Here is a 17841-nt window from a genome sequence, read left to right on the forward strand (position 1 = left end):
AAATGCTCAGCTTCAAAAATTTCATGCTTTACTTTTTCTGAACTTAACTTCAAAAACAAAAAACCAAAAAAAAACACGATTACATATTTGAAATACTATTTTTGGAAAACATACTTTTCGAATGCTAGGAATATGCATTATGGTCCACCCGTAGAAAAGTTCTTTTATTATTACACTTTTATATTCAACCAACCTATTGGCCACACCTAATTTTTAGTTATATTAATTGCCATCTTCCGCCTTCCCTACACTACTTGAACCGTGGCAAAGGCGCTGAAAGTGACCTTCTTCGGAAATTCAGGACCTGGTGAGCCGCGCGTTTTAATGACTGGCTTCAGCGGCTGTCGTGGTTTCAGCGATAACAGTCCCGCTGACGCAGCCAATTCACGTAGCCGTTGCGAGAATCCACTTGACGAGTTGCTATCCCTGCCTCCATTACCGCCTTCGCTGTGATGACCGTCCACTACATCCATGCCGCTGTTATTGTTACTGTTGTTGCTGGCGTGGCTGGCGTTGCTGATGCTGCCAATGGCCGTGCTATTCGCTTGCGCTGACGGGACATTCGCCACAGTTGTGGCCGGATGTACGCGATACACCTGTCCGTTGGCAGAGGGGTAGATGAGACTAGTAGTGCCATTGGCGTTTGTTGCGGTTGCTGGAGTGATGTAGCTGTAAGTGAAAAGAGATAGAAAAGAAAAATAATCCTTTAGAGTGAGACAAAATATGTTTACAGGCAATTATGTATATATGTATATATGTATGTATATATATGTACATGTGTATGTATGTATGTATGTATGTAGGTGGTTAGCAAGGTCGTGTGATCTGTGGATTGGCTTTGGACTCGATTTTATTTAAATAGAATTCAAATAATGGGTTGTTTATGTAAAAGGTGCTAAATTCGCTAACACGCGTTGAAGTACTCAAATATCTACGCGCATGCGTGTATATTGTGAGCGATAAATATAAATATATTTGCAAATTAAGGTCGTTCAGCAACATGGAAAAATAAATATTGTAAATGATAGATGATTTTTTTTTAATATTTTTCAACTTAGCGCATTGTTGACCGGCAATTTTACGCTGAATCTATCGCATGTCACCGGCTCTTATTTCGTAGTTCAATGCGGAAGTGAAACAATATAAATTTATTTATTATATACAAAATGAATTGAAAAGAAATTTCGACATATATTTTATATAACTTTGAATTGAAATAGCTAATGCAGGTACACGAGTTAACTCGTGATCGGTCAACAACGTTTGGGCATGAAAACACGAGTTAACTTGTGATCGGTCGACAAGGTGTTAATTTGATATTTTATAAACATTTTTTTTATGAACTTAATTAAAATCTTCTGAGATGCAATTTAACTTAATTTTAGAGATACTACTGGGTTGCCCATATCCGCGGACCCGCCTTGAGCCTGTACGGCGTATTGTGCCCGTTTTGCAGCATTTTTTTTTTTCATAGTTTTAGTTAACATTTTGGCTGGAATAGCGGCTATTTCCTCACAGATACTGTTCTTGAGCTCTTCTATGGTCTTTGGCTTATTAATATAAACCTTTGATTTTAAATATCCCCACAAGAAGAAGTCAGGTGATGTTAAATCGGGCGATCGCGGTTTAATCGTTTTCGCACTAACGCCGCACCAAACAGTGACTTCTTCGTCGTAAAGAGGTACCTCTTGAATTTTGTGAGAATTTTCAGTGGCGTAAATATGGCAATTTTTCTTCTTCTTCTTCTTATTTTGACTTCTTTTGTTGAGTGTAAATTTCAACAATTTGGGAGCGCTCGCGTGGCGTGTACTGTTCCATGGTAAAAATCTGCTTGGACTGACGCTACCAACCAGTGTTGCCAATTTAGCGACTTTGTCGCTAGAATTGACGACTTTTGCTTTGAGTCTTGGCGACAAAAAAAGTTTTGACGACAAAAATGATTTAGCGACTTATCTGGCGACTTTTGGAGAGCAAATCAAAACCGTTTTAGGCAATAGATACTTTTCTGTCAACTTGATTACCCGTGAATGCCCTTTACCTTCTATACTCTAGAGTAACAATTTAGTGACTATAGATAAAATAACACACTGCCTATTGGTGTGTTATCGTCGATAAATTATCGATCTATAATTGAAATTTTAAATTTATAAATTAATATTTTTCCATAAAAGTTTAGGATGACAGTGGTGTTCCCCCTTAAAGCGTAGCTTTTTTATGCCACTTTTTCTTTACTATGCTTAAATATATTTTATAAATCCATTTCAAGACTTTAATTAATAATAATACAGTAAATTGTTGTATGATTTGCCTGGTTTCATTATAAAAGCGTAATAGTTAATATTATATTATTAGTTTTATAAATTTTCAAATTTTCATTTGAATCGAGTACTGGATCAACTTCGTAAATAACTTTTTCAACATTTATTGAATCACGCATGCTTTCCAATGATATTTTAAAGACACAAATGTTTTTCAGACCCAAATTAACAAAGCGTTAGAAAATTTAGTGGATTTATCAAATCATAATAAAAAAACCAGTACTTCCGCTGATTGAAACTAACTTCCGTTGATCTCAAATTTCAGTAGAGTTGGTATTACTGGTTTAATTATTATTCATCTAAAAATTTTAAGTCCGCAGCTGGCCTCCTGTGCACCTCTCAGAATGAAATTTAGGATCCGCTCCTGATGGAGTTAGCGACTTTCTAGCGACTTTTGATATTGGCCCTAGCGACTCAGATTTATTGGCGTTGGCAACACTGCTACCAACGCGGTGTGTCATTCAGCGATCTGACGTCTCTGTCAAAAGATACTGGGTTGCCAGATGGGTCCGTCGAATATGGGCAACCCTGTTCTTGGCATAACTGAGTGCACTTTCTTGAGCATTTTTGTGATACTGGCAAACTATCGAAACTAAGGGGCTTTTTGAACCTTCTTTTTGCACTCAAGTCTAATACACAGCGTCACATATTACTTACCCATACATACATACATATAAGTATTTGTAAACGAACGAGTCGTATAGACGTAAGAGCAAAAGTAAATATACAAGGTGCTGATCTAACAAACAACTGTGAAAGTACCAGCTTCCAAAATGAGCGCACACACACGCGCACACTTAAATTTGTATTTATGAAATTATGAAGCAATGAAGCAATGAAATTGCATGCTCACGCCCTATATATGCCCTCACTGCCCCCGCTGCTTAGCACTTGCCAATCGCCAACAGTATCACGCGCTCCTAAGAAAATAACTTAATTTTCCTTAATTCCAGTGCAGCTACTAAGCGGTGGCGGAACAGTTTTTTTTCGCCTCTGTCAGCTAATAGAGGGGAATACAGTGAGCAGGAAATCAACACAAAATCTCAAGCAAGCGCAAAAATCGTTTCATATGCGAAAATTTCCTTTTTCACATATAGATTAACACTGCCACTGCTGTTCATTTTTCATATTCACCTTGATAAGTCGCTAATTTCGCTCGGTTCAAACGCAAACATTCATTTGTTGTTATTTGTTTGCCGAATGTGGATGTATGCAAATATTTTGTTTAAATCTGTAAGTATTTTACTTTTGTTGAATGTTGAAATATTTTCTTTGTCCAATTCTCTCTTACAATAAAAAAAAATTGTAAGAATAGAATTGAATTGAAGTAAATTTGAAAAACTATACAATTTCTTAATCGACATTTGGAGATTTGAAGACTTCAAAAGCATAATTTTTTTAAATTTTCAGCATATTCATTGATTCGCTTTGTTGGTTTTGTGTAATAACTATAAAAAATTACTCATAAATAGAAATTGAGCTAAAAAATTTTGAGAATTACATATAAAAAAGTTTCTAACTGACTTGCCATCTAACTTAAAATACTAGTCTTCGAATTTTAATTAATTTTTCTGTCAAGTTTTAGAAGAACAAATATTTGGTATGGTCTATGCAAATTGTGATTTGTGTTGAAAATAATAAGAAATGAAAAAAAGCCTTATTTTGGGTAAACTAAGCTGGCAAGTAAACAAGTCATAAAGTATGACACACGCATGCCACACCTATGCATACATAGAGTATATATCTAGGTATATTTACAAATGTGTACATATGTATGTATGTGTACGAATTTGCAGTCAACAAATGGATTTTGAGCTTAGCCGAGATAAACAAGTGAGCCAACAGTGCGAAAATGCGCAGTGAAGCGGAGAAGCGCTTCGAAAATAACAACTAAGTGAGTTGGACGCTTTGGTACATAACAGCACTTTTAACTCAAGCACTCACACACAAATCATAAATTATCGCACATAATTGTTGCTAATTGTATTAATTAACAGATACGCCACTTGTTCACGCTCGTGGTTTGCCAGCGCAGAGTGAAGATTAACAACAACCACCACATGTGCGATGGTATTCAAATGAGTGGAGCGATTTAAGAAGAAATCGAGCTTTTAACTGGTAGTAATTTTTGAGGACAACATAAAAAGTTACCGTGTTAGAAGCTGACAGATAATCAACACCGACTTAGCGCAATTATTGAGACTTATTGATTAATAGTAGATGAGTGATATATGACTAATATGGAATTTTTGTTTTTTTTTCAGGAAAAAATTCTACTGTCTCCTTAATTATTAGAATGTTTATTAAGCTTTGCTTGCGACTAAATATTTTCAGCTAGAAGTTGAGCAAAGCAATTAGCAATGAAATGGAAAGTTGCTTGATTACAAATGGAGTGGCTAAATTGAATTGGATTATCTTTAATATATTAATATGAAAAATAATGCAATAATATTAATTGCCAAATTTATGACGAATTGAAACAATTAATTTTTTTAATTTTTACACATTCGTTTACATTAAAATGAGCATCCGCATTGCCGACTGCTTTCGGGGAAGATCGTTTGCAAGCAAAAGACTTAAGACACGAACTTGTGCAATGAATTTGCCCACAATGCACTTTTATTGTTAATTTTAAAGACGCTTGCTATTGATTGGCTGAAAAATTGACCTTAAAAACATTGCGAATTTCCTGATTGCATTCAGGTATGTATTTGTATAAGTTTTATGTACATATGTATTTTTTTGTTAAATGCGGCTGTATCAGCAAGCCTTTTTTTATACTGTTATCATTATTTATTGAATCTGACTGTTGAGTTCACCCGACGCTCTTATTGGACATTCGGAGCAATAAATGATTGCAGTGTCGTCAGCAAACGTGGATGTAAATATTTGCGGGTGTGTTGGAAGATCAGCCGTGTATATTGCATATGAAAGCGGAACCAGTACACTGCCTTGTGGTACGCCGGCTTTAATAACGACTTCATCAGTTAGGTAGTTTTTATATGTTACCATGAACACCCGACTTGCAAGATAAGATTCTAATATTTTGTGTGAACTTTGTGGCAGTGTGAGTTGGATTTTGTAGGCAAGTCCCTCGATCCATACTTTGACGAACGCTTGAGCTGCATCAAGAAATATGGCTGAGCAATATTCCCGTCGTTCAAAAGCATTCCTTATTTCGGAGCTGATGCGATTGACTTGCTCAATTGTGCCGTATTTCTCACGAAAACCGAACTGATGAGCTGGAACAATGTAGTTTTGCTGCAGATACGGCATCAATTTTCGTTTTAGCAACTTTTCAAATAGTTTGGAGAGAGATGGTAGCAGACTTATAGGTCTTTATGAAGCTGTCTTGACTTTATTTTTTCATGGTTTTGGGATCATTGTAATGGTCTATTTTTTCCGTGCAAAAGGAAAGTGGCCAACTTGAAGAATTGCGTTAAAAAGCACACTGAGAAATGTAATAGCGCAGTTTGGAGTCTCTACTATCATTTTAGGAGATATTTGATCATACCCAGGTGTTTTTTAAGATTCAACTCCTTCTCAATTATTGACTCTAGCTCATGCGGAGAAATTTTTGTGGCATTGTTACTATATTCAAGTGGTGATGGAGACTCAATACCAAATTTCGTCAAATCGGTTTGAGTTGCAGGAAATTCAAACCCATTAGTTTATGAGTTGGGTTGAAACACCATCCTCAAATGTTCAGCAAACACATTGGCTATTTCTGCATCTGCCCGAGTCCAGGCGGCTTGATCGTCGCGAATTGGTACCTCAAATTCAATTGGTGACCTCAATTTTTGTGCAGATTAGCTCCCGTTGGCGATAGGTTTTGTATTAAACGTCTGTTATTATACTCTTTTCCGAGTTTGAGCGCTTTTCTTAAAGCTTTTTCGGCGTTTTTGAAGCGCACCTTAGATGCAGGGGATCTATACTCTTGTCATTCTCTTCTGTACCTGCGTTTTTTCATAACAAGTCTTTCGATTCCACTATTATTTTTTTATTTCCTCCGAGTGTTCAATATCTTCAAATGTGTTTATTTTGAGGGTGGACGAAGTAAGTTTGTATGGTGGATCGGTAAACTGCGGTGGATCCATAACTACGAAACATCATTCTTCTGTTGGAAGTTACAGAATTCGAAATCAAATATTTTTATATACGACTAATGCAAACTTAAAGCTAACAATTTGGACAATTTTATTATTTAAATTTAACTACGAATGAAATGCAAGTGGCAAAATCTTCGGTAAGTTGGTATTCGGGGTATCTCACAATCTAATGCTGTCATTATGTATGTACATCTGGTTTAGTTGGATTTAAGTTGCAATACATGCGCGATATTTAAAGGTAACAAAGCCAAGCTCGTAAAGAGATACGAAAGTAAATCGTTGGCCATAAATTGAGATGCTCCGGCTTTAAAAACCAAATTTTCACTTTTACATGCAAACGTCAATCAATGTGCATAAAATAGGCGGGGAAAAACATAAACAAATAGCAGATCATCAAATGAATATTTTTCACTAAATTCACAAACAAAATATTTTTGTTGTAATTTTAAAGGTCATAGCGGCCATTCCTATTGCCTTCGCTGCTTATTGAATGATATATTTATGCAAGTGGCAGCTCGTCTGTGCACATAAGCGAGAAAAAGAAGAAGAAACAGTCTGAATGCATGCACTGTTGAATGTTTGCATGGTCACGGATATTTGGATATTCATAGAGTTATCTGCAGATGTATTTTCTGCTGTCACTATGACATCGTGTGAAATATTGTAAAACATAATTGCATTGTTCCACGTCTTGCGTATAATTAAGAAATCGTTGCATTGCAACTGTATGTATGTATGTACATATGCATGCAAGGCGCACACACATATGTACTATTCATGGCAAATATAAATATCGTGGCAGCTGGAGGGCGTGGGAATCACTGCCAGCATCTCAATGTTTTTCATTGTTTTAAGCCATGTAAATGAACGAAGGTTTCCATGACTATGAAAATTGCTCTCGCTAATCAGAAATGAAGATTCCTATGTACAAAAATGAAGATATCAAATGTCTAGATGATCGTGAACATGATCGTAAACAATTGGCTGTTGGTGTGGTCCAGACTTAGTGTGGGAGTTGGGAGATTTTGACATTGAATTGAGACTTTGAAATGCCATTATCTGCGGAGCATTTTTTATTGCTTTTTATAAAACCATGGAAAATATGCTGCTAAAAAGAATTATGCTACTAATTTTGGTTCGATGGTTGGCAAGGAAATTTATTTACGCGATTTTGGCCGAGTTTAACAAAGCGCGCCAGTCGTTTCTTTCTCGTGCTAACAGGCGCCAGCTGGACACACCCAGTGAAGCCAAGTCCTTCTCCACCTGATCTTTCCAACGCAGAGGAGGCCTTCCTCTTCCTCTGCTACCACCAGCTGGTACCGCATCGAATACTTTCAATGCCGGACCGTTTGTATCCATTCGGACGACATGACCAAGCCAACGTAGCCGCTGGATCTTTATTCGCTGCGCTATGTCTATGTCGTCGTAAAGCTCATACAGCTCATCGTTCCATCGTCTGCGATATTCGCCGTTGCCAACGAGCAAAGGTCCAAAAATCTTGCGCAGAATCTTTCTCTCAAACACTCAAACACACTTTTTCTTAAAATAATAGTATATTAAAATAGTTTGAATTAAAGAAATTCATTCCAGCTACGTAGTTGTAAAATTCAAATTTTCAAGGATAGTAAAAAATTTCAGTGAACTGTCGAAAAAGACGTATAAGACGGAATTAGGTGCGCTTTGTAAGAGTTTCTGGAATCCGTAAGAATGCAGGTAGTAGAGAATACTTGAGAAAAAAAAGAGATAATTAATAGCAAGAAAGGAAGTACAAATTTGAACCGGACCGAGCTTTCTATACTCGCACATATTTTAGTAAAAATTTAATTTCAGCTCTTTATTAACTTGAGGAATCCGACAGACTCATATATAAAGAGAGTTATAGATTATAACATCAGACTGCAGGCGGAAATTCGGTCTTAACATATAAAAAGTGTCGTGGTTTTTATCTGATTTTAATGATATTTATGTCGCATCAAAATGAGGCGGAGGGCAATAAGTACACCACATTTGGGTGAGTCTGCCCATTTTTCAAAATTTGATTAATTTTGCTTGATTTATAATAGAGATATGGGAGGGGACGGGTTATTCATCGATTTTGTCCGTTTTCAATGCCAAAATACTTTGGATGAAGAGACATGTAAGAAAGTTTCCAAGGTTGATGACTGCGCGCAGATTGCTAGCATGGAAAGCAACAATTTTAAGATACATCTTTGGCCCCGTCAACATGGATGATGACACCTTTGTTTTTTCACCGAATTAGCCGTGCCTACCCCTTAAGAACTGTGAATGCTAAAGTGAATTTAACCCTCCGTTGCACACCTTTCTTTAATTTTCGCTTGAGCACCCGTGTCTGGCTCTTTTTTCGTCCTGTTCGAGGATCCTTTTTAAACGGTTATATTCATAACTCGATGGAAAATTAGATATAATAGAAATATGTTAAATTTCGGGTGCTCAACGGAGGGTTAAATTAAATTATTAGAATATTCTAAGGTAACTAATACAGTCTTTCTTACTTCCTATACTCTTTTTTTCGTTTCTCGTTTAACATCGTTCCGAAACTTGATATTAAAATTAATTTATTAAATTTACGTAACAGTTGGAAATTAGGTTTATTTTTATGATTTATTGTAAAATAATTGAGCTTAAGTACAATTTAGTTTAACATTTTCTCCGATATTCAAGCCGCGATTAAGACTCTGACGACGCCATGGTGCAGAACGAAATTAGTAAACTCCTGTAAGGAGGAGATCAAAGCTCTTGGGTATGCAGGTAACATCTCTGATCTGGGTTCCAGGACATAAGAACATAGAGGGAAATAAAATTGCTGATGAGCTTGCCTCCTACCCGGTTATCGCCATCCCCCTGACATTTGTTAAAGGGGAACTGCACATATTACTTCTCAGGAAAGTGCAGAAAAGCTGGAGCTCCATTTCTTCATGTGCTATTTCGAAACCCCTTTGGCCCCAGTATAATATACGAAGGACTCAGAAAGTCCTTTGGACTCCTCGCCATTGAATTTCCAAACTCATAGCTGTGTTTACCGGACACTGGACGATCGGCACTCACGCGGAAAAGCTAACGCCTATGGCAGAAGCTGTGGCTACCATTCAGAGAAGGAGACTGTAGATCACTTTCACTGTAAATGTCCGGGTTTGGCAGCCTGGGGCAGTGCGCCAACCTAAAGCCAATCTATCTCCTCCATTATATGAACAGCTTTGGCTGGCTGTAGATATCTGCCTATTGGAGGTTTTATAATGGTCTCAAAACGGCGCTTTAGTGCTACTTGAGGAGTTCCACACCTGCACTTCAACTATTGCACTTACCTACCTACCTACAATTTAGTAAAAATCTAATTCCAAGGAGCGGCAATGATAAGTAAGTAAATAAATAAATTTTAAATACCTATTTCACTCCCGATTATAAGTGACGTGCCAAGCTCTGCTAATGTAAATTATTGGGTTGTTCGGAAAGTAGTTTCGTTTTTTCCCGACAGAGGATTTAATTGTATTTTTTCGCAGCTAACTTCACACTTAAGTCGCATTGTCATTATATGTTTTGACAGTTGATATAGCCAGGCTTGTGTGTGCATAAGTTCAATTGATTTTATGCAGTAGTTTTTGGTCGGTGCCCTTTTAAATATGGAGAGCAATAAGCAGTATTTTCGTCACATTTTACTTTTTTACTATAGAAAAGCTAAAAATGCTCTTCAGGCCAGAAAGAAATGAACCGATGTGTATGGAGAAGATCTGTTGACTGGTGCCAGAACTGATTTGCAAAATTTCGATCCGGCAATTTTGATGTCGAAGATGTACCACGGTTCGGAAGGCCGGTTGAAGCTGATAAAGACGCGATAAAGGCATTAGTTGATGCATCGAATTTAACTGTTTATGACCACCTGAAAGGCCTGGGTTTGACCTCGAAGCACGATATACGAGGGGTGCCTTTTATATGTCGGGATTTGGCAACCCTGGTGTTGCAATCTGGCAACTGACAGCTGTATCGCAAAGTTTGACATTTTTCGGCTTTTACGTACTCAGAACGTTTTGAAATACCGCGCTATTTGTGTTGTTTACAGTAGCTTAAAATATTCACCTCGGCCCAAAAATGGAATTAAATCGTGAACATTTTCGTGCGATTATTTTTTACAACTTTCGACGTGAATGATGCTCCATCAAGGACCAGTGTTTATCGATGGTATGGTGAATTTAATCGAGGTCGTAGTTAACTTCAAGACGAATTTCGTGATGGTCGTCCAAAATCAGTTGTTGTTCCGAAAACCATTGATGCTGTGCGCGAACTGATATTGCAAGATCGTCATGTGACCTATCGTGAGATTGAGACAATCTTAGGCATTAGTGGGACCAGCATACATTCAATATTGCATAAACATTTGACTGTCAAAAAAATTTGTTCGCGTTGGATCCCATACAATTTGTCAATCGCTCAAAAAAAGGCTCGTGCCGATTGGTCGAAGGAAATGCTCAAAAAATACGATCGTGGGGCTTCGAAACACGTCTATGGCATCGTGACAGGTGATGAATCATGGATTTACGCGTATGAGCCTGAAAGTAAACAGCAGTCGACTGTATGGGTGTTTCAAGATGAGCCAAATCCAATAAATGTTGTTCGCGCACGAAGCACTTCCAAGCAAATGGTTACCTGTTTTTTCGGAAAAACTGGACATGTCGCAACCGTACTACTAGAACAACGCAGAACAGTAAATTCTGAGTGGTACACAATGGTACACAACCATTTGTTTGCCAGTTGTCTTCAAGAAATTAGGAAAACCAATCGCCAAAGACGGATCACTCTTCACTAGGACAATGCGAGCTCTCACACATCGGCTCAAACAACTGCATTTTTGAGCACTTAAAACATCGAATTAATGGGTCATCCGCCGTATAGTCCTGACTTGGCTCCGAATGACTTCTTTTTATTCCCGTACGTAAAAAACAAACTGAGAGGTCAACGTTTTTCGGCACCTGAAGAAGCGGTTGCGGCATTCAGAATGCATGTTTTGGAGGTACCTCATTCAGAGTGGCAATTGGTTCAAGCGCATGCAAAAGTGTATAGATCTGGAGAATATTTTGAAAAACAATAAAGTGATTTTCGATGATTAAAATTTGTTTTTGTTCTTTAATTTCGACATATAAAAGGCACCCCTCGTATTCACAAAAAACTGAAATTACTTTCCGAACAACCCAATATGAAAGCGTTGTTCAAAACCTTCACAGCATCAAACATGGCTGAATATGAGCTTATATTCTTATGCATACTTGCACATATTGTATACATATATGTATGTACTACATTTTCCATGTACATAAAGCACACACTTGAATGCTGCGGCCGATATTTTAACTTTTTCTCACTTTCGACACTTTTGCTGCATGAATTTCCTAAATTTTTTGCGTTAGGAGAGTGTGTGTATGTGCATGTGTGTGTGTGTATGCGTGTGAGCATCATATACTTATAATAAACAATCTGCATTTTCACTGCATAAAAGCGAAAGATGCAAATTACAACACGCAAAGAAAAGAAAATACCATAGGCATATTAATAAAGCTAAGATGGAAGTGTTGAGAAAAAAATCTTTGCCGTGTTTATTCGGGCAAACTGCGTTCCCTACCCAACTCTACGTGGCGCATCATTAGCGGTAATATGCGGATATGAATAGCGCATGTGCGGCGCATTTATTATGTTTGCATTGCACTAACTCGCCTCACTGCTGACTGAACAGTTAACAGCTACAGGGGCATTTGCAGCAGCAACAACACCACACTGTGAGTGCATCGATAGCTAGCGGTGGCCGCCGTCGCAGTTCTTCCGCCTTGGCGTTGTTGCTTCAATTGTTATACCGTCTTAATACACACACATACATACATATCTATTTAAGTGTGTAGTTATTTATGTATGTATATGTGTGCGTATGTATGTAATCGAATTATTGCTAACACTCATTGCTGTCGAAGACGGAGCTTTGCTGCAGCGTGCGGTTGCTTAGTTGTTTGCGCTGACTCGGTTGCTTAGTTACTTGGCGCGTAAGCAACGCATGCGCCTGGTGGCACCTGCCACGTCTGGTCCGCTTTCCTGACAGTCTGTTCAATTATGCGCGCAATTTTCAGTTTCGCCACACGCTCGCTACTCGATACGCGTAAATTTCGTAATGACTTCACTTTAGAAGACTCGAGCAATTTTGTTTTGCAACGTGAGTTTATAAAAATACGTACGTATGTATGTGTGTGTGTATTTCAGCTTTTCTTGCTGTATGTATGGCATATATAAATATACATATGTACATATGTATATACAAGTACGCAGGTGAATGCTTTAAGAATTTGTGACACAATCGAATTGTTGACATTTTAGTAGCTTTCTAACCAGTTTCTATTGCGCAACAACACTTTGGAGTAAGGTTTTCTAATACATGAAAAATTATGTTTCTTGTTTTTAAAAGTGTAACATGATTTATTATATAATAAAATATTACAAAAAAAAGTCATAGTTGTTTTACTTCATTTACATTTATTGACTCATTTTGAATGGCAGTTTTATTGAAGTGAAAATTATGGCTGTTCCTGACCTGACTAAAGTTGAAACAGCAGGTAATGAAAGGAGATATAAAATCACAATTGTGCTACAAATATTATTTTACAGTTTTGCCTAGAAATTATAGAAATTGACTCCATCGAACATCGAACATCGAACATAGAATTGCCATATCATCACTTCGCTCAGCTTAGTTTAGCTTAGCTTTGGGAAGACAAAGTTGGATCCAGCCAAAGGCTTTTGTTGCTAGCACTGCTAAGTATTTATTTGTTAATCAATGTATTATTGTTCAAATGTTCTTGTAATAAGCCTGCATCTTTTGCGAATCTAAGTAAGAGTGGTCAAATACCTAGGAGCGCAATTGGACACGAGGCTAAGTTACTGCTGCCAAAGTAAGCGGCAGGTTAAGTAAGCTCATGGCAAACCTTGGTGGTCCAACGCTGAACAAGCGACAACTTTTAATGGACACGACGAACTCGATTCCTTTATGAAACAAAAAAATAAATAATTGGCGCGTACACTTCCGTTAGGTGTTTGGCCGAGCTTCTCCTCCTATTTGTGGTGTGCGTCTTGATGTTGTTCCACAAATGGAGGGACCTACAGTTTCAAGCCGACTCCGAACGGCAGATATTTTTGGCAGAAATACACTCGGAGGTTTGCCATTGCCTGCCGAGGGGCAACCGCTATTAAAAAAATGTTTTTATTAATTGTGCTTTCACCGAGATTCGAACCAGCGACCTCTCTGTGAATTCCGAATGGTAATCACGCACCAACCCACTCGGCTACGGCGGCCGCCGATTCTCTTATACGGATTCGAAATATGGGCAGATTCGCTAAGGGTGCAATGCCGGTGGAAAACTCTGTGCAATGCAACTGCGCTCTCAGTATCTGAAGCAGCGGTTTTAGTTATCAGCGGAACCATCCGCAAACGGAGATGGGAGGCAAAAATCGCAGGAATCCCAGTACCACGCTTCTCCGATATTAGACCTCAAACGCTCACACTTTGGAACGCTCAAGATGGAACTCTGAACGGTACGGTAGATGGACAGCGAGACTAATACCCGATCAAAAAAAGTGGGAAGAAAGAAAGCACGGTGAGTTTAACTATTACCTCATACAGTTTTTGTCCGGACATGGGTCCTTTCGCAAGCGCTCGTGGCGAATGGGAAAAGTGAGCCTACCAAACTGCACATATGGAGATACTGAGTATGACGATGCGGAGCACACCTTCTTTAAATGCGAGAGGTGGAACATATATCTGCAACGAGCTATTGGTGTATTTACACCTGAAGAAATTATCGAGAAAATGATGATAGACGAAGAAAATGGAATGCCGTCGCAAATGTCGTGGAGAATATTATCCGAAGAAAAGAAGCGTGAAATGGAAAGTTATGCTGAAGAGTATTGAGCATAGGTTTCTCAAAACAGGCAACCCTGGACGCAGGGTGAGTAAGTAAGTGCCCTTCTTAGGACGCCGTCTTGGCCCTCTAACTCGAAGCAATGCTGAAGCAGTCCCGATGGTATTTTAGTGGAATCATCACACATGTAGTAGCGACGGTTACTAAATATATGGTGCGAAGGCATTTTTAACCCAACCTCACCGCCAAAAAAAAAAAGTAAGCTCTGAAGCTCTAACCCCGAGAGACATTCTAACCTCTCATATTGTAGAGCTTCTAAGCATTTCATTCTGGTCCTAGCTAATACAGAGCAAGAACATAGAAGGTGTTCAAGAGTTTCCCTCTCTTCTAGTTCATTGCAAAATCTGCAGCTATCATTGTTTGCAATTCCCATCTTGTATACGTCTGACGCTAACAAATTGTGGCCTGTCTCTATATACCTAAGATAGTTCTCCATTCCTTTCTAGACAGGGCAAGTACGAATCTGGGGTACTTTATATTTATATTTATAATTATTTGCGCATTTACCAGCTTAAAACATTCATTTCACTGCAAAAACCGCGTGTTCTTAACGCTGATACTTCAAAAGGAAAATTTCCAATCAACCAAAAGCATAAAAAACAAGTTTTTGTTTATTACTTTTTCTGTCTTCTTTTGTAAGTATTTAAATCATAGAATTTGCGCATTTGTTGTAGAAATAAAATTTTTAGTTATTTAAAAGAAATTTGCATATCTGGCTATGCTTAGGTAGATGAGTTGAAAGCAAGCGGACTAGGTGACTTGTATGTTATTTTGAGAAAAACAATCACATTATATATTTTTACATTAAAAAATATATGCGTATTATAACAACTTGCACAAATATTTATCTACTTATGAGCTCATATTGGCTTTATAAATTTCTTTATTAATATTCATATATATTTTTTTATCTAATACGCAAGCTTGCAAACAGTGGGAAAAGAGAGAACAAATGAAATCTATTTATCTTTATTTATTTAAGGTGCGTTTCATAATCGTAAGACATCCCTAATTTTTCAAAGTTTTTTAATTCTTAGATTTCGGAGGAAAATAATCATTTTACGTAACAAAAGTAAGTAACAAAAGTTATCTGTTTCAATACAGAATTTAGAACTTTTTTTAATACATAAAGAAAATTTTTAGCAAAAACGTATTTCCAGGCGTTTCAAAATGATAAAACACTGTTTAATTAAAGTGATCGTTTAACAAAAGTATACGTTTTCGAATTTTTTTTCTGTCGTTTAGAATATTTTAGTATTCTATAGAAGCCCCATTTGCTTTAGCGACACAAAATAACCTCTATTTCATCGATTCTGCTAACTTTTTAAGTAAATTTACATCTATGGAAGCCTATTCTGCCTTAATTGCCGCTTTAAGCTCGTTGGTGTTGTCAAACTGGCGATTTTTGGCGTAAACTCTTCTGACTAATATACCCCAAATGTTTTCTATTGGGTTTAGATCCGGAGAACATGCCGGCCAGTCCATAGTTTCTATGGAACAATCGGTCAAATACTGCCTTGTTTCCCTGCTTACGTGGATTCCGGCTTTGTCTTCTTCTGAAAATCGCAGAGCACTTCTCGATTAACCTGAATAAAAGGAAGTAGACTATTTGCCAAAACGTTTTTGTAGTCCTCACTATACATTCGCGATGATGCAAACTGTATATCAAGAGTTGCTTTCGATGTAAATGCACTCTAAACCATATCAGAACCTCCACCGAAGTTGCGGTAGGGGGTCCAAAAAAGGATTGTGCTCTGGCGTGCATGTTTCCAAGCCTTCTGCTGATCTGATGTAGACATCGCTATCGAATGAGCCTTGGACAAGTTAAAAGAAATTTATCACAATATGGCGGCTGTTTAAAAAAATGCTTTTGCATATTTAAAAAAAAAATCAGTTTTTTTGTTTAAATACTAAATTAAAAGTTATGGTTTCGTGCTAGGATCATCCGATGAAGGAATGTATAAGGAACATTTTCCCCAAAATATGAAGTAAATCGGGGCATAAGAACTAGAGATATCCTTACCGTCAGCTCGAAAAAAGTAGTTTTGAGAAAAACCGTCTTTTGTTGAGTTGAAGTGGTCGGATTGGCACCGATGCCATATCACCAAAAAGCCTATAACTCATGAAATAATAGGGATTTAAAAAAATCCTTTTAATTAAATATTTTTAAATGACTTAACTTTAAAAATAAGCAAAGGAATTGCGATTTTTTCAAAATTCTACACTAGAATACCACCTTAAAAGAACTTCTAGGCGCGTCTTTTGGAAGACTCTTTATTACCAAATATATTTTTGATTTTCGTGCAATACTTATTCGCATGTGAATGCCTCATATTTGTATGCGTATATTCGTAACCGTCTTTATAAAATCATTTATTGAAAGTTCTTATTTAAAATTTTCTACTAAAGCGACGACTTTTTATTGTCAAGTGCATCACTGACCCGATTTGTTGATTCGCCGTTCAGCGAATGATGAATAAATGAAAAATTGTTCAAAATTTATTACGCACACCAACAAAGCCTTATATTTTATACTTCTTGGCTTATACCTGCACACTTTTTGATTCATACACCAGTGAAAAAAGAAATTGAAATGAATCCGTAAAGAGCGAAGAAGGGCAATGATTTTCAGATAAATTCATACACACACACATACCCACACACATACTAACTTACAGTAGCATTCGAAGAAAGTGTGTAGCAAAATGTTTGGCTTTTATGAGGAAAGAAAGAGAGATAGAAAATCGTAACCGATAGAAATGAATTTGTGCTTTTCATTTTTGATCAACAACCAACAATTTCAAATGACTAATAAAAATCAATGTTGATAGAGCTGTGACAATGTAAGACAAAATCAATTAAAACAAAATAGTATAAATGACATGTAAAGAAAGAAACGATGAATCAGAAAAAACAACTGTAGAAACAACAACAATAGCAGCAATTCAATTCTGTTTTAGTTTCTTCTTTTGATTTATGAATGCCTCTGAGTTTGTCATCATCATAATTAATATAAAAGCATAGGCGGCAGCTGCCAAGGCAAGCTGGACTATTTAAGTGGAATGTAAAAGCTAATGTTACTACAAATATTGACATTTATTACGAGTGGAGTGAAATTGCACACGCACACATATGTGTACATACATACAACGCGGAAACAATGCCAACAAAATCAACAAACGAATGTTGACGAAAAATGGCGAATTGAATTTCGTAACATAATTAAAAGCCGATTTAGTTTTCAAGTGCTGAATTGCGTTTTGATGTGAAATTGACAATACTTAATTTATATTAAATTGCAATTATATTGTTTGCAATAATAATACTATATTAATAAAATATATTTATGCAAGAAGAATGACAAATTAAATTAAATTAAAATAATTACCTTCAATACATTTATAAATTTAATCATCTCAAACAAGAATCTCGTTTCATGTCACGAGA

General features: G+C 37.0%; 1 protein-coding gene across 1 annotated transcript in view; it reads right to left on the bottom strand.

Annotated features, from left to right (window-relative positions):
• Positions 1–17841, bottom strand: part of LOC128869445 (uncharacterized) — a 146693-nt gene that overhangs the window by 1267 nt on the left and 127585 nt on the right. The window contains exon 3 of the mRNA XM_054113449.1: positions 194–704. Coding sequence (XP_053969424.1) covers positions 246–704 — 459 coding nt within the window. The 3' untranslated portion in view covers positions 194–245. The remainder of the gene's footprint in view (positions 1–193; positions 705–17841) is intronic.

This window comes from Anastrepha ludens, chromosome 2 (assembly GCF_028408465.1).
Source record: "Anastrepha ludens isolate Willacy chromosome 2, idAnaLude1.1, whole genome shotgun sequence".
Lineage (NCBI taxonomy): Eukaryota > Metazoa > Arthropoda > Insecta > Diptera > Tephritidae > Anastrepha > Anastrepha ludens.